General features: G+C 43.5%; 1 protein-coding gene across 1 annotated transcript in view; it reads left to right on the forward strand.

Annotated features, from left to right (window-relative positions):
- The window catches only part of MSH2 (mutS homolog 2), a 177574-nt gene that overhangs the window by 138499 nt on the left and 15161 nt on the right, over window positions 1-23914 (forward strand). The window contains exons 13-14 of the mRNA XM_073628513.1: window positions 3501-3705; window positions 15773-16020. Of these exons, the coding sequence (XP_073484614.1) occupies window positions 3501-3705; window positions 15773-16020 (453 nt within the window). The remainder of the gene's footprint in view (window positions 1-3500; window positions 3706-15772; window positions 16021-23914) is intronic.

Below are 23914 nucleotides of genomic sequence, written 5' to 3' on the forward strand. Positions count from 1 at the left end.
TCTGACAACCGGTCCCTGTTGTGTCTGGGAAGCGGCTTTTAATCCACATTGCATTTGGCTTCCAGTCAGACTAAGGATTTGTGTCAGTCGGAGATATACGCTGAGTTCTAAACGTTTTTCTAATTTCCGAATATCAGAAACTTAAAAGTATGTCTGTCTGAAGCAAAAAACGATTTTTAGTTTTGGGTAGCTTGGGCATTAATTAAAACATCTGTCAGGTTTCAATCTGGGCACACGCTGTGCTGGTGACCGTGGTGGGAACCTAAAATGTTATCGAAACGGGAGGTGCGGAGAAAAATTGTCCAATCCTCCATATTTTTCACACGCGTAAAAAAAAAAAAAAATCTATAAAATGAACCCCCAAACCTTTATATATTTTCTGCAAGCTGAGGCCCTGTGAAATAAAGTGGTGGCTGTTGCAATTTTTTTTCTTGCCTGATATTTGTGCAGCCATTTATCAAATGCAACATTTCAGGAATTTTAGTGCACACAAACCATATAATACCCAATTTTTTGGTAAAATTATAGAAGATGATGTTTAGGGCTGCAACTAACGATTATTTTCATAATCGATTAGTTGGCCGATTATTGTTTCGATTAATCGGTTAATAACCTTAAAAAAAGGTGTGGTGTATAATTTAGTTAATATGTAAAGTTTAAAAAAGGCAATTTATTCCTAAATATCAATACGCAGGGGTAAATATAAATAACCAACTATATGGTTAGGGAGTAAAATCTTTAATCCTCTCTGAGAATAACAGACAGAAGAGATATACTCTATATAATATTAGAGGTTGAATCTGGACTCATATCAAGTTTTTTTATTTAAAGAAAAAAAAAATTCTGTTTTGCAGATTTTCAAACAGAACTGTAATATTACATGCTTTTCTTCAGCTTCTCCATTGAAGTATATTGAACCAAAAAAGCACCGTTTTGCATTGAAAAAGGTCCTTGACCCTTTCCAAATACACAGCAGCTGAAAAAAGCATAGATGTGAACGTTAAATGAACTGTAGTGCATTTCTGCAAAAAGCACCAAAAAACACATGGGTGGGAACCAGGCCTAAGACATTTAGTAACATAATGGAGTTAAAAAAAAAATTCGTTTTTTTTTTTACTGTGCAACAGTGAAAGTAATATTTACAGTAGAGATTATTTGCTCTTTTTGTACTATATAGGGCTAATTTTAGCTTTTTTAACCCCATTATGTTACTGGCCGATTAATCGATTATGAAAATAGTAATTGATTAATTTCATAATCGATTAGTTGTCGATTAATCGATTAGTTGTTTCAGCCCTAATGATGTTACATCAAGTTAATAGATGCCAAATGAGTCAAGATTTTAAATTGCACACGCATGTAAAATGGCAATAAACTACATAAAATTGTCCTTAGTTGAAGCTTTAAAAGCCTTTACAGGTTATCAGTTTAGAGTTAAATGATGGCCCTAGAATTATTACATTCACTCCTGATGTTCAAGGCGATACCTCCACGTGTGGTGCAATCACTGTTTACATATGTGTGCCGGACCTACATGCATGTTTGCATTTTTGTTTATGTGCAGGTAAGCAGTGGTATTTTTTTATTTATTTATTTATTTTTTTTTCATTTAAAATTTTATTTATATATTTTTTTTTTAATTCTTTAACTGTATCGATCAATAACGGCACCGCAAGGCACTTTTCGTGATTCAGCAAAAAAGTGACATGGCCAGTACAGGTTGTTGAAATATTTATAATTCTTTTTTTATTTTACTTTTTTGCTATCAGAAGAGGGCTAACACACACACACACACACACACACACACACACACACACACACACACACACACACACACACACACACACACACACACACACACACACACACACACACACACACACACACCTTGTGATGGCTTTGGGTAGTGACAGGTCCTCTTTATGGCGACATTAGGGATCGATTGGAGCCCATATGTCTCCCCTGTTCCTTCAATGCAGCTAACCAATGGTGTTATATGTTTCACCAGATTTAATCATGACATATTTAAAGGCATAGCGTAGCATTTTGGTTTAATGTTTGGATATCTCATATTTGGATATTTTGTGTGTAGCTTCTCTGTGTGATTGGAAAAATTTTTTGTTTAGTACAGCGCAATACTGAGCGCAGAGTTGATACATTTTAAACTGTGAAGCATGGTGGAGGTTACTTGCAGGTTTGGAGCTGCATTTCTGCATGTGGAGTTGGAGATCTGGACAGAATTAATGGTGTCCTAATTGCTAGAAGTACTAGCAGATACTTATCCATCATGAAATACCATCTGATCTATCCCCGTATTTTTTCTGCAGCAGGACAAAAGATACAAGCCAAAATCGTAAAGAACTATCTTCTCAATGTCGAGTCTATGAGGTGACAAAAAGCAACTGAGGCAACCTAAATCCACAGCAGAACTGTTAACTGTTATTACAATATTCAAACCCTTGGTTATTATTTAAAAAAAAAAAGTTTATACTTGCCTGCTCTGTTGCAGTAGCTTTGCACAGAGCAGCCCGGATCCTCCTCCTCCTCCTCAGGTCCCATGCCAGCGCTTCTGGCTCCTCCCTCCTGCTGGGTGCCTGCTGTGGGGGGGCACCCAAGCAGGCGCGCTCCTAACCTGCAGCTCTGTGTCCATTCACACGTGGAGCCACGGCTCGGGCCCCCTCCATCCCCTGATTGGCTCACTGGCTGTGATTGACAGCAGCGGTAGTCAATGACTGTCAAAAGTCAATCAGGAGTGTGAATCCCTGGAGAGGCAAGGTTCTCCTGGATATTGCTGGATCGAGATGAGGCTCAGGTAAGTATTAGGGGGGGGACTGCTGCACACAGGTTTTTTTGTTTTTTTTACCTTCATGCGTATAATGCATGAAGGTAAAACACAAACTTGTGCCTTTACAACTACGTTAATTAGTTCTAGATGTTTACAACAACCTACCTGCTGAGATCCTTTAAAAAAATGTGCGAGTGTACGTAGGAGAATTGATGCTGTTTTAAAGGCAAGGGTGGATACACCAAATAATTTTTTCTGTTTTAAACCTTTTGTACTTGATAAAACTATTGCAGTATTTTTGAAAGCATCCTTGCCTTTACAGCACTTTTTTTTTTTTTTTTTTTTTACATATTATTGTGAAGGCTAAAAATAAATCCAAATTTTGATGAATCTCGGTCAGGTGAGTATACGATGTTGCATAAAAAAAGTATACTTTTATCCAACCAGTAGGTGGAGCTCTGAGCTCCGCCTGTTATTTACAGAGCTTGAATAGCTTATAGTAAACTACTATGCCTACACACAAGTGAGAGTGCGGGGTCATTCGTCCCTTATCAAATGGGTCTCTTCCAGGTTTCTGTAGGAGAGATTGCTCTTGAAAGTTAGCAACATTTGCTGTGCTGTCTCTTTTTAATAACAAAGGAATTTATCTGATTATTTATACGTTTTAATTAAAAAAAAAAAAAAATTAAGCCTTTCCACTATGTTTTACTCTTAGGTCCTAATATGGGTGGAAAATCCACCTATATTCGCCAGACTGGAGTAATAGTCCTCATGGCCCAGATTGGCTGTTTTGTACCATGTGACTATGCGGAGGTGAGCATTGTGGATTGCATTCTTGCTCGGGTCGGAGCTGGGGACAGTCAGCTCAAAGGAGTGTCAACCTTCATGGCTGAGATGTTGGAGACGGCTTCAATCCTCAGGTATTGTCTTTTGCTGTCTAATCAGTGTAATGGCATCTCAGACATTTGTTGGCCTGTATGTTGCGTTCTTGCTAATACATTAGGAAAGTGGTGAGTTCCCCAGTACAATCAACGCTGTATCCTGCCTAGGCCGACAAGGCCCAGGCCTAGGGCAGCACTTTGCAGGGGGGGCAGCATGTAAAGAGTCCGCGCCAGCTTACACTGTTAGCCTAGCGCCAGTCTTATGGGGCGGACTGGGCTGAGAGGCAAATTAGTCTAGTGCCCCCATAAAGCGGCCGCACTGCTTCCAGTATGCGGGCAGCTGGCACTTCTAGTTCTCTGCTGCACCATTGGCATGGTTATATCTTCTTAGTCCTCTCCATAAAATTATCAGAAATTTGTGCTTAAAGTAGAACTATAGGCAACACTTTTTCATTTTGGATAGAGTAAGGGAGGGTTATAGCCCCTGTCAGTTTATTTTTCACCATCCCTGTCCCATTGCAGAGATTTCCCTTCACTTATTGCCCCATAGCCAAACAGGAAGTGAAAAAAATCTATGCAAATTAGCTTCAACTCTTCTGGGAAGGCTGTCCACAAGGTTTAGGAGTGTGTCTATGGGAAGGTTTGACCATTCTTCCAGAAGCGCATTTGTAAGGTCAGACACTGATGCTGGACGAGAAGGCCTGGCTCGCAGTCTCCGCTCTGATTTATCCCAAAGATGTTCTATTGGGTTGAACTCGCTCATTCATACTATATTGCCGAAAGTATTGGGCCACTCCTCCAAATCATTTGTTAGAGGGGGATTTTGGTGTGGGGTTGTTTTTGAGGGGTTGGGCTTGGCCCCTTGGTTCCCGTGAAGGGAATGCTTAAAGTGTCAGTATACCAAAATATTTTGGGCAATTTCATGCGGGCAATTACTTTGTGGGAACAGTTTGGGGATGGCCCCTTCCTGTTCAGACATGACTGCGCACCAGTGCACAAGCAAGGTCCATAAAGACATGGTTTAGTTAGTTTGGAATGGAGGAACTTGACTGGCCTGCACAGAGTCCTGACCTCAACCTGATAGAACACCTTTGGGATGAATTAGAGCGGAGACTGCAAGCCAGGCCTTCCTGTCCACATCGGTGCCTGACCTCACAAATGTGTTTCTGGAAGAATGGTCAAACATTCCCATAGACACACTCCTAAACCTTGTGGACAGCCTTCCCAGAAGAGTTGAAGCTGTTATATCTGCAAAGGGTGGGCCAACTCAATATTGAGCCCTACAGACTAATGCCCCGTACACACGGTCGGACATTGATCGGGCATTCTGACAACAAAATCCTAGGATTTTTTCAGACGGATGTTGGCTCAAACTTGTCTTGCATACACACGGTCACACAAAGTTGTCGGAAAATCCGATCGTTCTGAACGCGGTGACGTAAAACACGTACGTCAGGACTCTAAATGGGGCAGCAGCCAATAGCTTTCATCTGTTTATTTATTCTGAGCATGCGTGGCACTTTGTGCGTCGGATTTGTGTACACACGATCGGAAATTCCGACGGATTTTGTTGTCGGAAAATTTTATATCCTGCTCTCAAACTTTGTGTGTCGGAAAATCCGATGGAAAATGTGTGATGGAGCCCACACACGATCGGAATTTCCGACAACAAGGTCCTATCACACATTTTCCGTCGGAAAATCCGACCGTGTGTACGGGGCATTAGACTGGGATGCTATTAATGCGCTTCATGTGCGTGTAAAGGCGGGTGTCCCAATTCTTTTGACAATATACTGTATATGTGCTTGGTTCCAATATCATGAATGGGGTATACAACCGATTTAATGTCCCTTTTTAAGAAGTTTGGGACAAGCTGGCCCAAACAAACGATTTACTAGCACTAGGTGTGCTTGCTTGAAGCACTGTATGAACTGTATGTAGCCTCAGCTACATACAGCATACGGGATTGTGTGTTGGCAGTGGGATTGGAACTTCCTATCCCACGCCTGGAACAAAATTTAGTGCGGCTGAGCGACTCTCAGTAATTTAGAGGAAGCTTTGTTTTCTATGGATGATCACAAAGGTTCCTCTCATTGGCTGAGTTGGAGATCTTGACCTCATCTGCCCGCCTCTCCACCGCAGCAAATCAGAGGAAGCTTTGGATTAATTCATAGAAGCTTTCGGGGAGTGGCGCTCAGCCCGACTCTCTATTTTGTTCCAGGTTGGTGGAACACAGCGCTGTATACTTGTATATAGCTGAGGTCACATACAGTTCATACAGTGCGCCCAGCAAGTGCACCTGTTAGTGCAGTACATTTATTTTGGCCAGCTTGGACCAATCAAATGAAAGGAACAATAAATGTGGAGTTAGGCTTTTAATCAGTTGCCTGGAATTTCACTGTAGGACACTGGATCTTTTATAACCTTTTTTTTTTAAGGGGCTTCTGGGAGACACAATAAGGCTACTTTAACACTGGGGCGGGCGGGCACTGGCGTTAAAGCGGTGCTATTTTTAGCGCTACTTTACCGTTGTTTTAGTGGCGCGGTTTTAACCCCCGCTAGCGGCCGAGAAAGGGTTAAAACTACCCGCAAAGCGGCGCTTTGCCGGCGGGTTTGCGGCGCTTCCCCATTGTTTTCAATGGGAAGATGTGCTTTAGGAGCAGTGAATACAACGCTCCTATAGCCCTGCAAAGATGCGGCTTGCAGGATTTTTTTGACCGTCCTGCAAGCGCACCGCTCCAGTATGAAGGCCCTTGGGCTTTCACACTGGAGACACAGGAGAGGTGCTATACAGGCGCTGTTTTTAGCGATGTAGCGCCTGTAAAGCACCTCAGTGTGAAAGTAGCCTAAAGTTCTCGTATAGAGTAAAAATCAATAGCAAGATGCAGTTCACCATTGTGCATTGCTAGACAGACTATTCTGGTCTCCACACATTTCTATAAATGAAGAAAGCTGTCATTGGGACTTACATGGAGGGCAATAAATAGGTGCTCCTTACCTCTCATATAAACAATCCCATATTACAATTATAATTAGCGCAGTGATAGCGTGAACGTGTGCATTACTTGATGTAAAAAAAATGAAATCTATAACAGTAAAACTGAGCATGTGATGGTGGCTTCAGGTGGGCGAGTCACAAATGTATCACTTATAGGTGAATAGAACCTTTTAATGACTTGCGAATAGAATTTGGAACATTCCATTCTGTTTTGTCTGTCATTACTGAGTGTACTTCCTATACTTCAAGTAGATTGCACCTACTGTTATTAAATAAAACCCATCTCATTATGAAATAACAGTAGCAGATGTTTCGCCTTATGTCCAATAGTTTTGTGATTTACAGATGACTAATGCATTAATACCAGTAGACAGGTACATGCAGAGGAAGACGTTCACCATCAACCCGCCTCTGATTAAACAAAATACTCAGATGATTTTTGTGCCATTTTAAAGCAAAACTAAACCCTGCTAACCTTTTACAGCCAAGGAAGCTGCCATCTTAGCCTCTGATTTGATTTGCAGTTTACATGTGATTAGTTATTACACCAGAGATTTGATAGCTTAACAGTTCGATCGAGAGCACAAGCACATGTCAGTTATCATTGACTGCATTCCTTGAATTAAACTGTTTTGGAAAACCATTATGGAAATTAAAATCTCTGTGACAGACCTATCCGGGGCAGGGGGTTTTGGAGAGGGCTGAATGCTAGCCTCTTGCCAAACTTCACAGAGTTCTGCCCAGCACCAACAGCCGCATCTGTGGAGTTACAAGGAACTTCCCCAGCTGAAGCGCTGGCCATGGGACAGAGGGTCCAAGACCTCTGCCCCCACTTCTGTGGCAGTTCCGGAGGCTCACAGTGAGAGGGTGGCATTAATTTCCCAGCAGCCAGATGAGGGTAAGGGAGATGGAGCAGACGGCACCACAGCATGATGCCACCAACCCAGCAGAAGAGCTGGCAACCGAGCAGAATGTTACTAACCTCTGCCCAGCACTGACACCTGGGTTGTTCCAGGGAGCCGGGGCAGTCTGCCCCTCTGCCCAGCTACAAGCTGATGTAGTGAAGCTTCTACTCCCAGCTGAATCACTGCCAACAGGACAGAGCGCCGCTGGCCTCTGCCTCGCACCTACAGTGCCTCCACAGCTTCAGGAAGCTGGGGCAATTGGCCATTCTGCCCAGCAGCAGACCGAACCCCGGAATGTTAAAAACTACCCAGATAAAGCGCTGGCAGCCGGACAGAGTCAATGACCTCTGCCCCACACCTACTGATGACAACTATTCCTTGCAGCCAAGAATGGAGATCATGCGGACTGACTATGTGAGTTCACTCTGCCCGAATAACGCATGTCCAGACCAGGTGGAGGTCTGAGACCTTGTTAGTAGACAGGTATAAAACATCAATACATGTGGGGTTCAATAAAATTGTTAGCAGAGCATATTTATAAATGGTTTTGCTGGTCATTTAATATCCATATACATGAGGTGGTCAGTGATGGATGTCCTATCCCTACATGTTTCATCAACATTGGCTTCTTCAGGGGATTTTTATGGACCACCACTTTCCATACAGCTCTCGTAACAATAAGATCATATACAGGTTAGCATTTGTATTTATAAATACAGCAATGAATGAAAATGATCATATATCATGGTTCACATGTCCCCTCTCCCACCAAGGGAGCCTCCGGGGACGGACACCAGGCCGATCCACTAATTACGGAGGGGGAGGTTCTGTGACCACAGGGGATATATGGGACCAGGCTACAGAAAGGCAAAAAATTATTGTCTTCCAAAAGACATTGCACCATCCTTCTGTGCATACCAGTTGCTGTTTTGAATTATGCTTATGGAAGAGAGGGTAGAATGGGGGGGGGGGGGTGACTGATTTGATCATCTGCCGCTCCGACAATATAGGGGTTGATTGGAGCACAAAGGCAAATAGACTATGCACTTTGTAAATTCAGTTACTCCAGTGCTTTTAATAAATGAGATGACGCTTCACTTTGCAAAAAATACCCATTCACATGCAAGGAATATATAGAAAAAAAAAAAAAATACAATTTTGCCTGCACATGATTGGGTACTGGGGGTCAGCAGAGCTTGCCTTCATTTGCTAACCTTATTGAAGCCGTATTAGTGCAATTGTGACAGAAAATTGAGTACTGTCCGTGATACTTTTTTATTTGTTCCGAGTTCCTCTGTTATATCCACATTTTCCATCAGGTCGGCATTTACGCAAGGGATACGTTGGGATTCTGGATTGCAAATAAAAAAAGAATCACGGACAGTACTCCATTTTCTCTAAGCTCGGGAGAAACTGCACTTGCAGTCTTTATGCCTTTAGTAATCTACCCCGTAATCATGCATGCAGTGCTGCTGGGAGGGACATGCATTTAGACTGAACAGTCCAAGACCACAACATTTTTATGCATATGTAAGCAGAGCTGAGTCGATCAAGATAAAAAAAATAAATAAAAATGAAGCCTCAGAGAATGGGAGTCTTTGTTAATATCCATATTGCACAGGGGACATTGTCAGAACCCGACGTCTAGCTACGCCCAATAAGTACAAGTTATTATGGTTGATGGACAGCTATATTTTCTGTTCAAAATATCTCCTTCTATAAACCTGCTTGTTCAATCCCCCCAAACATCTCACAGAGCTGTGGAGTATCCCCTGCAGTGTCCATCACAGATTTTCCAGGTTAAAGCTTCAACCTAATTAAAGAGTGGTAGGGGAATACTGGGTAGTAGAATACTGTCACAGAAGACATTCACTGCTGAAGCAAAATGTTAAACATCTTTGAATAAGAGGAGATCTTACAGTACAGTCACTCTGCTGACACCGCTGAGAATATATACAGCATTGGAATTTTATAATGATGTGTTTAGCTTTGCCATGTCTTACTTCCTTTTTGTCAGCTCCTGTCTGCAGCTTTCTGTCAATCAAATGTATAAATGCTGCCAAGAGATTCTCTTCAATTAGGAGTAATGACTAAAGAATACTGAACACACCCAACTTGGCCCCCCCACTCCATTCTATAGGTTTCACAGAGCCAAAGGGTCTCAAAGATGGTAGCTAATCAAGGGTGATGTGAGGCCAAGCAGCAGAGACCATTTCCTTTACTTTTCTACAGAAAGGAGAGACGGCACGAGGGCTCTACTGAAAGTAATGCAAAAGTGGACAGAACTTGGGTCACTCAAATGTCATGTGGAGTTACCCTTCCTCTGTAGCAGTGGTTCTGAACTCCTGTCCTCAGGACCCACTAACAGGCCAGGTTTGCAAGATAACTGAAATACATCCCAGGTGGTATAATTTGCTGCTCAGTGATTACAGTATTCTAGTCTGCATCTCCCCAAGGTAATAAAATCTGGCCTGTTAGTGGGTCCTGAGGACAGGAGTTGAGAACCACTGCTCTATAGTAAATCCTCTTCTTTCCCATCGCAGGTAAATAATGGATTCCAAGCAGAAGAAATGTGCCATCGATGAGTACTTGATGAAGGAGAATTGCAGGCTTTTTGACATTCACAGGAGGCTACAGAATGTTTATGCAGATGACACACTGACCAGACTATTAAACACAGATAAAGTTTTTAAAGAAGGGAGAACCCACCATTAATGTTGGACAGTCTGCACAACTCCATCAAGAACTCAATGATGTCACTCTGCTTCTGCTTGGAATCCATTATTTACCTGCAATGAAAGAGAGTTGTTGCTATGCAGGAAGAGTAATGCCCCGTACACACAATAGGATTTTCCGACAGCAAATGTTGGATGTGAGCTTGTTGTCAGAAAGTCCGACCATGTGTGTGCTCCATAGAACATTTGTTGTTGGAATTTCTGCCAACAAATGGTTGAGAGCAGGTTCTCAAATTTCCCGACAACAAAACTTTTTGTCAGAAATTCTGATCGTGTGTACACAATTCCAACGCACAAAAGTCCACGCATGCTCGGAATCGAGCAGAAGAGCCGCACTGGCTATTGAACCTAATTTTTCTCGGCTCGTCGTACGTGTTGTTCTTGACGTTCGGAATTTCCGACATTTGTGTGACCGTGTGTATGCAAGACAAGTTTGAGCCAACATCCTTTGGAAAAAAATCCAGGGTTTTGTTGTTGGAAAAGCCTATCATGTGTGCAGGGCATTACTCTACCAACATGTGAAATGTAATCACATCCCGCCCGGCTTATAGCAAAATGATGGGTGGGCGGTGGTTTAAATGTTCTGGCCTGATTTCCAATTACGTCCTTTGCGACATGCTGCTCGTGCGTGACCCCGGGGGCTCGCAGCGTGGCGATTGGAGGTGTGGCGTGTCTTCGACCATGGAAAAGAGCCTATGATGTTGGCTCTTTACCATGTGATCAGCTATGTCCAATCACAGCTGATCAGTGTAATTAGAAAGTGCCGGTTACCGGTGTTCTGCCGAGAAAGTTACGCTCGACGGATAAGGACCCCCCTCTACTGCGCCTGCGCAGTAGGATCCGGCGGTAATAGCCGAAGGTTAGGTGAAAATCAGCTGTACACGGCGCCTGTAAGAGGGCCCCTGGCGGGCTCGCTTCGCTCGCCACACTTCAGGCACGGCCTCGCTTCGCTCGGCTCTTTTTTATTCCCCCTCTAGGTCCACTTGGATGGTGGGGAAGGAACCTGGACCTAGGGCGCAGGCGCCGTGTACAGCTGATTGAAGATTTTTAGCTTCGGCGATCTCCAGCGGCTGATAGTAGTTCATACTGCGCAGGCCGGGGGGGGGGGTCCTTATCCGCCGAGGGAACTTTCTCGGCAAGACACCGGCATTCCTCTACTCATGCTGACTGCGCGTGCAGTCAGCATGAGTACAGGAGAGATGATAGGCAGCTTTCCTGATGGGGGATCTGCGCTGATAATCACTGCAGCCCCACCAGTGATGCCCACCAGAGCCTATCAGTGCTGCATATTAATGCCGCCTCATCGGTGCCCGTCCGTGCAGCCTTATCAGCGCACATCATTGAAAGGGAGAAATTTATTTTTTACAAAATTTTATAACAAACACTTTTCTTTTTTTTTTCCCCAAAAAATTTTCAGTCTTGTTTAGTTTTTTGCTAAAAATAAAAAAAACTCTGATGAATAAAGACCACCAAAAGAAAGCTCTATCTGTCTCACACCCAAGGAAAAAAATGTCACTCGTTGCATTTTACCATTGCTTGGTGGCTACATCAGTTTCTTTCAGGCTTTTTATTTATTTTTTTTTTTTTTTACTTTTTTTTTTTCTTCACCTCTGTTTTTTCCAACTAGTAATGCAATTTCTGCCCTAGGGTGGGAACAGTCATTGTACTGTATGTTTGCATAAGCAGAGTTGTCACCCTAAGATAGGAAGTTTAGCACTACAGAGCACATCTCCCTCTTCATTGCAGAGTTTGCAGAAACTGATTGTATTTCTGATCTCAACAGGTATTTTTTTCACACTTCTCAAACGGATAAAACAAAATGATTTAAAATCTATCCTTAGAAGACCAGCACAGAACAAATAAGTTGAGTTTGTTGTTGGGGTTTACATACAATTTTTAAAGTGAACCTGTTGTCATGTTAGGAGGTAGTAGAGAACTTAAAGAACTCCACGTTTTGGCATTTTTGGCATAGTTATGCCAAAAATGCCCTGCTTGGATCAATGTAACTATGCCTTTACCTTACCTGTGGGTCCCCTCTAGAAGCTGAAAATCACTCTTGTAGACACTGTTACTCCAGTGATCTCCACTAGCTTCCACTTCTGTGCCAAGCGGCTGCCCTGTTGCATTTTGTACACACGTCATATGCTCGGCTTCATTTTCTCAGTGAATACAAAGCTTTCTCTGATTGGATGAGGTGGAAAGCGTGATATCGCCTCTCTGCCTCTCCACTTAGTCCATTCGGAAGACAATTTGGATTCAGTAAGAAAATACACAGCATTCTCTGAATGGCGCCTGTATTGAGCTGCGGACCAAAGTGTTGGGAATGCAGCAGGGCAGCCGCTCAGCACAGGACCCATAAGCTAGTGGAGATCACTGGAGCAGTGGGGACTACTACCAGGGCTTGTGCAAGGATTTTTGACACCCTAGGCGAAACCACATTTTGCCACCCCCCTCCACACCTGACTCCACCCCCTTTGCCCTGCCCATGTATACCCCTTTTTAATGAAGCGCCCATCAAATGCAGCCTCACCAGCGCCAATCAAATGCAGCCTACCAGCGGCCATCAATGAATGCTTGCTTCCATTATTTCGGGAGTCGGGACACCGACACAGTACTCCACCACCGCTGAGCCTCTGACACTATGTGCAAATGGAGCGGCGGCTGCCCGCTGATGCTCAGACTTAGTTGCTTGCTGCAGAGAGAAGAGAGTAGGAACACCAGTGGCCAGGCGCCCTAGGCAGCAGTGCGCCCTAGGCGGCTGCCTAGTTTGCCTAGAGGTAGCAGCGGCCCTGACTACTACAGTGATTGCCAGCTTTTAGAGGGATCCCACAGGTATGGTAAACGTTAGTTACGTTGGCCCAAGCTGGACCTATGTAAAAACTACTACACCTGGAATTATTCTTTAACCACTTGCTGACTAACGGCTACAGCGCAGCCGGCTAGTTCTGGGAGGCCGGGCAGTACGCTCTGATCAGTGTCCGGAGGACGCTGCTGATCACAGATTGAGGTAAAGAGCCAATCAGCGGCTCTTTACCATGTGATCAGCTGTGTCCAATCACAGCTGATCATGGATGTAAATAGAAGCCGGTTATCGGCACTCCTTTCCTCATGCTGGCAGCATGAGAAGAGAGCCCATAACCAGCTTCTCTAAAAGGGGCATGTACACTGATGATCAGTGCAGTGCCAATCTGTGCTCCCAGTACTGCCAATTAGTGCCACCTATCAGCCCCCCTCAGTGCCTCCTCATCAGTGCCCATCATTGCAGCCTATTATTGCAGCCTCATCAGCGCACAGCAGTGAAAGGGAAAAATTACCTGTTTGCAAAATTTGATAACAAACTATGAAAACGTTTCTTTTTTTCTCTATTTGTGTAGAAAAAAATTGATAAAAATGTAGTTTGGGTACAGTGTAGCATGACCGCGCAATTGTCATTCAAAGTGTGATAGCGCTGAAAGCTGAAAATTGGCCTGGGCAGGAAGGGGTAAAAGTGCCCAATAGGCAAGTGGTTAAAGAAGTTTGTGCTTTGCCAATGGAGGGAGAACAACAGATTTGCTTTAATGCTACCCACCCCAATAGCAAATAGTCATCTGGGAAAGGGAAGGGCCAGCACTAGGATCCAGTCTGATTCTGCTGACAGTGAACATACTGACAGGAGGAAAGATCTGCAACACATTTACTACAATCCATTTATAAGTGGTTATCTGCTGGGTATACTGTGCCAGAAGGTATGTGTAAGGAATTGTGGGTGAATGTAATGGCTGTTCATTCATGACACCACATTAGATTTAAAGAGGAACTGCAGTCTGGTCACATAACTTGTAAAAAAAATCTTGCCATTCTGAAGCTTCCCTCCAACCACTTTGCATATTATTTTATATATACTGTGATTCTGTACTTACCAAATATGCTGCAGAAATATCCCTCCACTGAGTCTGGCTGCAGCCATTTTAACTGTGGGCAGCTGAAGTTGCTGCCTGTTCACTTCCTGGATTTAGACACACATAAAAACACACACCTTGAGCTCTGCAGCTCTTTGGCCCTCTTAAGACTCACCCCCCTCCCTTCCTGGCAAATTCTCATGAGAGTGATAGAGCTGTGCATGATGTCATAAGCCTAGGCTTTTTACCGGACTAACAGGAAGTGGGCTGTATAAGGTATTTACTGCCAGAAAAAAAATTTTACTATCCAAAGTTAAAACAAGGGCAGAAGATTTAATAGATGGAAAGTTGAAAAAATGACTGAAGAGCTGCTTTAAAGTGGAGTTCCACCCCAAAAAAAAAAGTCATTTGCGTGCATAAAAAGATTAAAAAAAAAAAACATTTGGAGAAATTTTTTTTTTTTTTTTTTTTTACTCACCTCTAAATGCCTGTTGCTAGGGGGTCCCTTGTAGTCCGCCTCCTTCAACGCCTAGGCTCTTGACGTCAGTTTCCTCAGCGCAGGAAGGAAGATCAGCTCTGCCTCCTCCCTCTTGTCAATCATCTGGGACACATCACAGGTCCCAGTTGATAGCGCGGCCAATCGCGCGCCGCTCGCGCATGCGCAGTGGGTGCCCGGCTGTGAAGCCACAGCTGGGCACCCACAGTTACAATGCTGGCGCCGCCGTGTGGAGGGGGAGACGGGCAGGGGCTTCGTTCCCCTGCATCGCTGGACCCTGGGACAGGTAAGTGTCCGATTTAATAAAAGTCAGCAGCTGCTGACTTTTAACTTTTTGTTTTTTTAAGCGGAACTCCACTTTAAGTAATTTTATAGGTGAGACCAATAAGAAAAATGTTCTTTGTTTTATGTGCAGGTATTGAAACCTCCTGTGTAGTATCCTAAGAAAGCTGACCTGTTCTTACACCAAATGGAAAAAAATTCAAGCTCACTTTAAAGGGGTTGTAAAGGTTCAGGTTTTATTTAAAAAAAAAAAAAAAAAATGTTATACCTCTACTGTGCAGTTGGTTATGCACAGAGTTGCCCCGATCCTCCTCTTCTGGGTTCCTGCCGCGGCGCTCCTCCTCTTCTCGAGTGTCCCGTTGGAGAAGCGCTCTCCTATGGGACATCTGTGCCTGCACGCTCCCGTGTCCTGCTGCTGCGTCTGTTGACACAGACAGCAGGACTCGGTTCCACCCCCCTGGCGCCCGCATCATTGGATTTGATTGACAGCAGCAGGAGCCAATGACTGCGCTGCTATCTATCCAATCAGGATACTAGAAACTGGCTGGAGCTGGTGAGCTCTTTCCCGTCACGGGAATTACGGGGCTCAGGTAAGTAAATAGGGGGGGCTCTGGGGCGCTGCTGATTGATGGGAGGGTTTTCACTTTAATGCATAGAATGCATTAAGGTGAAAAACGCTGAGGGTTTACAACCCATTTAAAACACAAAAGAAAAATAAGTTAGATTTAGGATCGCTTATCTCTATGTTCTCTTATTCGTCTCCTTTCTGTACAGAGAAGCTGAGAGCTGTCTTTTATCATTTTATCTTACAGATCAGCAACCGAGAACTCTCTGATCATCATTGATGAGCTGGGCAGAGGCACCTCCACCTATGACGGTTTTGGCCTGGCCTGGGCAATCTCCGAGTACATCTCTACTAAAATCCAGGCCTTTTGTTTGTTTGCCACTCACTTCCATGAACTAACCGCACTGGCTGATCAGGTGCCCAGTGTGAACAATTTACATGTCACGGCGCTTACAACAGATGAGACCCTGACCATGCTCTACCGTGTCAAGAAAGGTGAGGAAGAAATAAAAGATGAAATCCAAATACACAATAAAAATCAATTTTGTCACAAAGATGCGACACAACTAACATACTCCACTTTTCTTAGCAACGATATGGAGGTTTTTCCTTTTTTATGAGTTTTCTGCAGCTATAGCCAAATCCTCTAAAAACTATTAGAAGAGCTACGTGAATTTGTCAGAAACCACAATGTAAATGTCAGACGGGTTTCACGAATTTGATGCATAGCTCCCGACTACATCCACCCTGCCAGAAATGTGTCATAAATGCCTCATCTAATCACTCCCAATGTCAGTTGTTCTTGCTGCTGCTTCTTGCATTGTTTTTCTATATTTGAGGATCAGTCATTGCTATAAAAATACACAACCTTCATTTAGAAGTGACATAAAAGATAGTTGCAGTGGAAAACTTTTATTGCTTAATGTATTCAAAGCAGATCTTCACTGCATCTGAGCACCAGAAACCAATAACGCTATTTAATTCATTTTTAATATTCAAAGCAAAATCCCCCATCCATGTCCGCTTTATTTTGTTATGAAATCATTTTGAAAAATACCCCCTTGCATTTCTGGCTGGTGGCCATTTTGAGTAAGGGTAGATTCATGTAGCATTTACTTCCTGGAATCAAATTGCCCTTAGCTCAGGCATGCAGGCAGGAGAGTGTTTAGTTATGAAAACCCCTCCTTCTTTTTTCCTGAAGACTCCTGGGATGAATGACGACATTTGCTTAGGCAAGAAACCAGAAAGTAACTGAAGAAATGTAAAAAAAAAAGTTTAAAGCCAGTAAATACGATATACCTTCCTATCTACTAATGCTAGCATCATGTTGATTGGGAGAGTGAAGTTCCACTGAGGCCCCCCTTTCACACTTGTGCAACTGGGGCCTGCAAAGTCGCATGACAAGTCGTACCCCATGATTTCCAATGACTACCATTCATACCTGTACTACTTTGGGCCGACTTTGATGCGTGTTGAGGTCCATAGACCTCAAGTTTACACAGGCATTCCCTGATATCGCAGCAAAGTCGCGCGACTTTCAAGTTGCGGCAGTGTGAAAGGGGCCTAAGGAGAAGTTTAAAAAAAATAAATAAAACAAACTCCCCTCCATTATAAGGCACACGTGAGTGGATTGAAGTTTGCCTGTGTACCTTGGTATCCTAACTATTGCACAATGATTGGTTTTTTCTCTTATCTGCCTGTTTATGATTCTCACATTGGTTGTGAATAGAAGCAAAAAGCACATTGTTACTATGAAGGTCAATGAGCACCTTGATTAAGCAAGTGTTTTTAAACAGCTTTGCTAGTGATCAAAAGCTCTATACCAATCAGGATTCTACACCTGTATAATTGAACCTTCTGAATACATCCCTATATATTTATTTTTTATGTGAATTTTTTTTACACATTTGGTGTCACTAATTTTTTATAATTTTACACTATTTTGATTGCTGGATTTTTTAGGAATTTTTACTCACCGCTGGATTTATTTTACTATTTATATTTATTCTTATATATTCATTTTCATGCACATTGTGAAGCGCTTCAAATATCATTATTTAAACTCCCCTCCATGCTGCAGCATCAGCTGATTCTGGGTCACAGGAGAGAAAAAGTAAGTGCACTCCTGTGACCCAGAAGAGCAGTATGGTCTAAAAAAAAAATTTATCTTTTAATGCTTTCTTCATAACTTTGCAAGGGCGTTTCCACAAATTGTAATTATTTCAGCTCAGTTATCAAATAACTCTTAACAAACCTGAAGTTATGAAAAAGACTTAAGGTACTTTTTTGGCAATTCACCACAACGCATCGAGCAAAATACTGTATGTGATGCCTCGTGGCTTTGATCTGTTTTGCAATGCATACTGTGTGTTCATTGGGATACTATTCGGAATGAATGGCAGCAACGATATACAGTGCAGCCTTGCAAAGAGTTGTTGAGCCTGCACTATTCCAGTGCATAGCAAACTCCAAAAAAAAAAAAAAAAAAATGGATTTGATTCAGGATGTAGACACATTACACTACTGCCATGCCTTCTATACCAAAACTTTGGTCGCTTTTTTTTTTTTAAATCTTGAATACTGCAGTGTGACAGGTTGTTTTAATAGGTCACCTGCCCACCCACAGATTTTTATCTCCGGCAAGGGCTTAAATGCATTCTATGCATTAAGGTGAAAAACCTTTAGTTATACAGCACCCCCACCAACCCCCCCCAGAGCTCCCTTTTTGCTCACCTGTACCCGATCGTTCCAGCGACGGGGTCGAGTGCAGCCGCTCCAGCCTCTGTCTCGGGTTCTCATTGGATAAATTGATGGCAGCAGGAACCTTCTGCTCCCGCTGCTGTTAACCAAATCCAGTGACACAGGAAGGGGCGGGGCCGAGTCCTGCTGTCTGTGTCAATGGACGCAGCAGCAGTACCTTGGGAGCACGCCCGCACGAGTGCCCCGAGGGAGAGCGGCTGTCCGTGGGGGCACTCGAGAAAAGGAGGAACCAGGAGTGCTGCGGGGGGGGACCCCAGAAGAGGAGGATCAGGGCCACTCTGTGCAAAATCACTGCACAGAGGAGGCAAGTATAGTCATGTTATTTAAAAAAAAAAAAATAATACGAACCTTTACAATCTAAGGCGGATACACACTACGTTTTTTTTTGTTTTTTTTGCATGAAAAAAGTGCAGTGATCTCCCCCGCTGAGCTGTTTTCTGACAGAGGGACGCCCCCCCCCCCCCCCCCCCCCCCCACCAGAACACTTCGATCAGCGCTCGCCACCATTGGCGGGGGAGCTCTGATTGGGAGTCGATCGGCTGCTGGTTTTCCAGCATGCATGTCCGACAGACCAACATAACACGTGGCAGAATGTCTGCTGTTTTTTTTTTTTTTTTTTTATTTTTAATGGCAAATGTCTGCCGACATTCTTCCCGTGTGTACACGGGGCTTAAGAGTCCAAACCCTGTGTGGGTTCTGTGTTGAAGCTTACACTGGACTAGTGACCTTCTTGGACATTGTTCTGTCCGAGAGATTGGCTGCCTTGAATGGGCAAAATGACAGATTCTCTTTATTGTCCATATTTGGTTTTCAATTCTTCATGATCTGGTTGACCCAAGGTGTAGTAGAAGGGTGTCTCTCTTCTAAACCGTTTGCTCTAGTGAGTGCTCACTCCACTAATCCACCCAAAGTCTAGGGGGGGGGGGGTGTTTTTATGTTGTAGCCATATTTCGAGCTGCCAATGAATGGTAGCCATAATACTGAATTTGTCAAATAAGACCGGAGTGTTTGCTTTAGGGGTAAAGCCATGTTGGTGCAGTGTTCATTAATCTGTTTAAGACCTGCTGATAATCGAGTTTTCTGAGGACTGCAGTATTTGACAAACTGGTGTGCAAGGTTTGTGCTAGGACTCCAATATAAATAGGGACGGTTACACCTGAGCTTATGCAGGAATTTTTGGTTTAAAATGGTAATTTCTTATACTTATGAAAGATTTGTTTTCCACTTTTATGTAGCTTTACTTTCTTTTTCTAAACCTGACAATTTGGCTTGAGCGTCAGAGGATGTGAAGGTGATCTGAATGCATTCCAGCCAATGTCCATTGTTTTCTGAGATGGCTGACACTTGCTGTACTTGCTAACATCACCTGATGTTAACCTGCGTGTTTGTATACCTTTTGGTCTGTGACTGGATCACTTATGTATGGACAGCTACATTCCACAGTCTGTATATAGACATAAACCTTAAAAAATACCAGCAATAAAATAGTTTGCCCATAAACCTGCACATCTGCTCTCGATAGAAGCCTCGATAGAACTGACGAGTGGAGAGAGGTTGGAGGGAGATGTGAAAGGAAGCAGAGTAGAAGCTTCAAGCTGTGACTTTGCACGGGGGAGTATCGATAGAGATCAGTACAGGGCTTCTTGCACCCTTTCCTACAATAAAAGGCTGGCTCCATCTGGGATCACTCAGACTAGCAGTCCTGTCGCAGTCCTATCTAAAATTGATGAAGCAGGTGGATGTCATTTGCTGTCTTGTGGATGCCTTTACATTCCAACACAAGATGAGAACTTTATACCTTCAGGCTACATTCACATTTATATAGATTCTAGTGCTGCATCAATCGTGCTGTGTTCAGCAATGTGTTTCCTTCGTATGGTTTAATAACCCATGTTAAAGTGTTACTAAACTCAGGATCTTGCATTCACTAGATCTGGTCTCCCACAGAACATGGAAGTGCAATTATTTTAGTAAATATAAACGGCTAAATACCTTTTCTCATCAGCAGTATATAGCAGTCTTGTGACTTCTGTCAGTGTCTGGTTAAAGCTTGTAAGAGGAGTTTTCATTCTCCCACGTTTTGTCCTATGAGAATGCAGGACCCCTGTCCTTCTGTCTGGACAGTGCTGATTGGCCCTGTGCTGATCACCTGCACTCTCCTAAGAAGAAAAGATAAACACACCAAAGCAATACACACCAAACTGAGCAATGTGCAGCCTATCCCCTGGTTCTGTAAATATCAGGTTATATTTTGGAGACATGGAAGAAGGGGGGGGGGGGGCTCAGAGAAGATAGGATCGAACAGCCTTTTTACACAATGCAGAGGATTAACCCCTTGGGTTCCACAGTGAGTATAACAAGCATGCTTTACTGCAAATACAGACTGATTTTACTGTTGTGGGTTTACTAACACTTTAAATGCATCTAAAACACACCTAACTGCAGAGAGGTGAATCTAGCCTTATTGTGATTGCTACGCACCCAAAACCTCAGGGAATTTTTCATTCATTATAATTAGTCACAGCACGTGGTGGGCAGGAAGCGATTTTTAACCACTTCAGCCCCGGAAGGATTTACCCCCTTCCTGACCAGAGCACTTTTTGCGATTTGGCACGGCGTTGCTTTAACTGACAATTGCGCGGTCGTGCGACGTTGCAGCCAAGCAAAATTGACGTCCTTTTTTTCCCACAAATAGAGCTTTTTTTTGGTGCTTTTTGATCACCTCTGCGTTTTTTTTATTTTTTGCGCTATAAATAAAAAAAAAAAGAGCGACAATTAAAAAAAAAAAAAAAAAAAAACAATATTATTTACTTTTTGTTATAATAAATATCCCCAAAAAGAATATAAAAAAAAAAATAGTTTCTTTCTCAATTAAGGCCGATATGTATTCTTCTACATATTTTTGTTAAAAAAATATGCAATAAGCGTGTATTGATTGGTTTGCGCAAAAGTTATAGCGTCTACAAATAGGGGATAGATTTATGGCATTTTTATTAATTTATTTATTTTTTTTATTAGTAATGGCGGCGATCTGCAATTTTTATCGTGACTGCGACATTATGGCGGACACATCGGACGCTTTTGACACTATTTTGGGACCATTGTCATTTATACAACGATCAGTGCTATAAAAATGCACTGATTACTGTGTAAATGGCACTGACAGTGAAGAGGTTAAACACTAGGGGGAGATCAAGGGGTTAAGTGTGTCCTAGGGTGTGATTCTAACTGGGGGGGGGGGGGGCTCACTACAACATGAGAGATCACTGCTCCCGATGACAGGGAGCAGTAGATCTGTCACGTTGCTAGGCAGAACAGGAAATGCCTTTGTTTACATGGGCATCTCCCCATTCTGCCACTCTGTGACACAATCGCGGGCCCCCGGCGGACATAGAGTCCATAGGCATGGTCACGGAATATGCGGCCGGCGCGCGCCCACAATTTAAAGGGGGGACGTACCTGTACACCCATTTGCCCAGCCGTGCCATTGTGCCGACGTACATCGCCATGCGCTGCAGATTTGTCGGCTGCACATCCATGATGCGAATCTCCCGTTCCACGACATCCCAAAAGTGCTTTATTGGATTGAGATCTGGTGACTCTGGAGGCCATTGGAGTACAGTGTCCTCATTGTCATGTTCAAGAAACCAGTAGTGAGATGATTGGAACTTTGTGACATGGTACATTATCTTGCTGGAAGGCGCCATCAGAAGATGGGGACACTGTAGATCGTAGGCTTTTAACCACTTCCCGCCCATCCTATAGCAGCTTGATGGCCGGGCGGTGGTTCAGTTATCCTGACTGGGCGTCATATGATGTCCAGCAGGATAACAGCCGCCGCGTGACCGTGCATCGCGGCGATCGGTGGAGCGGTGTGTCAGTCTGACACACCACTCCACCGATCTCGGTAAAGAGCCTCCGGCGGAGGCTCTTTACCACGTGATCAGCTGTGTCCAATCACGGCTGATCACGATGTCAATAGGAAAAGCTGTTGATCGGCTTTTCCTCACTCGCATCTGACAGACGCGAGTAAAGGAGAGCCAATCTGTGGCTTTCCTGACGGGGGGTCTGCGCCGATTATCAGCGTAGCCCCCCACTTTGGATGCCCACACTAGACCACCAGGGAAGCCGCCAGGACCACCAGGGAAGGGGGCAACATGTGGATGGCCAGGTATGTACCCCATGGCCATCCACATGTGCAAATTATGCCCAATCAGTGCCCACAAATGGGCACTGACTGGCACAATTATATATCAGTGATGCCCATCAGTGCCGCCTATGAGTGCCCATCAGTGCCGCCTATGAGTGCCCATCAGTGCCGCCTATGAGTGCCCATCAGTGCCGCCTATGAGTGCCCATCAGTGCCGCCTATGAGTGCCCATCAATTTAAAGGGGGGACGTACCTGTACACCCATTTGCCCAGCCGTGCCATTGTGCCGACGTACATCGCCATGCGCTGGTCGGCATGTGGTTAAAATTCAGATTTCATGGAAAAATATCTCTAAGCATTGGTCAACGAGCACCAATCATGTTGGGGATTTTGCAAAACTTTAACTTTTTGACCTTTTTATTATGTTTATCTTTCTCATCCTTTAAAGGGACACAAAGTATTAAACCTTCAGGTTATTTTTCCATCTACAGGAGGATTGGACACTGGCAAAAAACTAAGCCAGTTCAGGGTTAAACCCCTCCTGCTACCAACATGCCTTACGCTGGCCATACAGTATACAATTTTCTCGCACACTTTTTCTTTAGATTTACCAAAACCATACGATATGAGGTCACACCCAAACACTGGCAATTTGTATGCAATCAGGCAGGCTCTTGCACTACATAGTTGAAGGTAAATGTAAAGGAAATTTAAGAAGAAAATTGTATAATGTATGGCCAGCCTTAGTTTTATACTTGTGTCCTAGGAGAATGGACATCTTTTATTCAGCTCTGCTGTTTTACGAAGACTTTTTTTGGTCGAGATAGGGTTAAGGTAAGAATTGAGGGATGGGGGGGACTGCTGCACAGAGAAGTTTTTTTACCTTCATGCATAGAACGTCTTGAGCCTTTAGAACCACTTTAACCTACCAGCATGTCTTTGGGGGATGGGAGAAAACCCACACAGGCACAGGGAGAACATCCAAACTCCAGGCAGGTGATGCCGTGGTACGGATTAAAACGGATTCCCTTTCTTCATTCTGGATTCCGTTTTTTTTTTCCCACCATTTCAACCTGACTAAGACAGGCAAGCGCCTCTTAGGCTGGCCATACATGGGTCAAATTCCGAAAATAATTTTCTTTCGAAAATCTTATCTATGAATTTTCATTTGTATTTCACACCATTAGTGGGCCGCAGCAATCTCCTATTCTGGTGGAGTCTTTGAATTTGAGTAATTGGGCATGTTGGAAATTTTTTGAAACACTAACGATTTTCTAATCAGTGATGAGAGACTCATGTGAGAAATTTATTCGAAATAGAAATGCGCATGAGCAGAAGAAAAAAAAAAAAATCCCGGAAAAAAAAAATTTCCAGTCACAAATTATTTTTTGTAGCAACATGAGGTGAAATTGTAGTCTCAGTTGGTCGAATTTCGAAGTCAATAGTGGCATCATTGAACCACGAAAAACACATAAAATT

This window comes from Aquarana catesbeiana, linkage group LG04, assembly GCF_042186555.1.
Source record: "Aquarana catesbeiana isolate 2022-GZ linkage group LG04, ASM4218655v1, whole genome shotgun sequence".
NCBI classification, from domain to species: domain Eukaryota; kingdom Metazoa; phylum Chordata; class Amphibia; order Anura; family Ranidae; genus Aquarana; species Aquarana catesbeiana.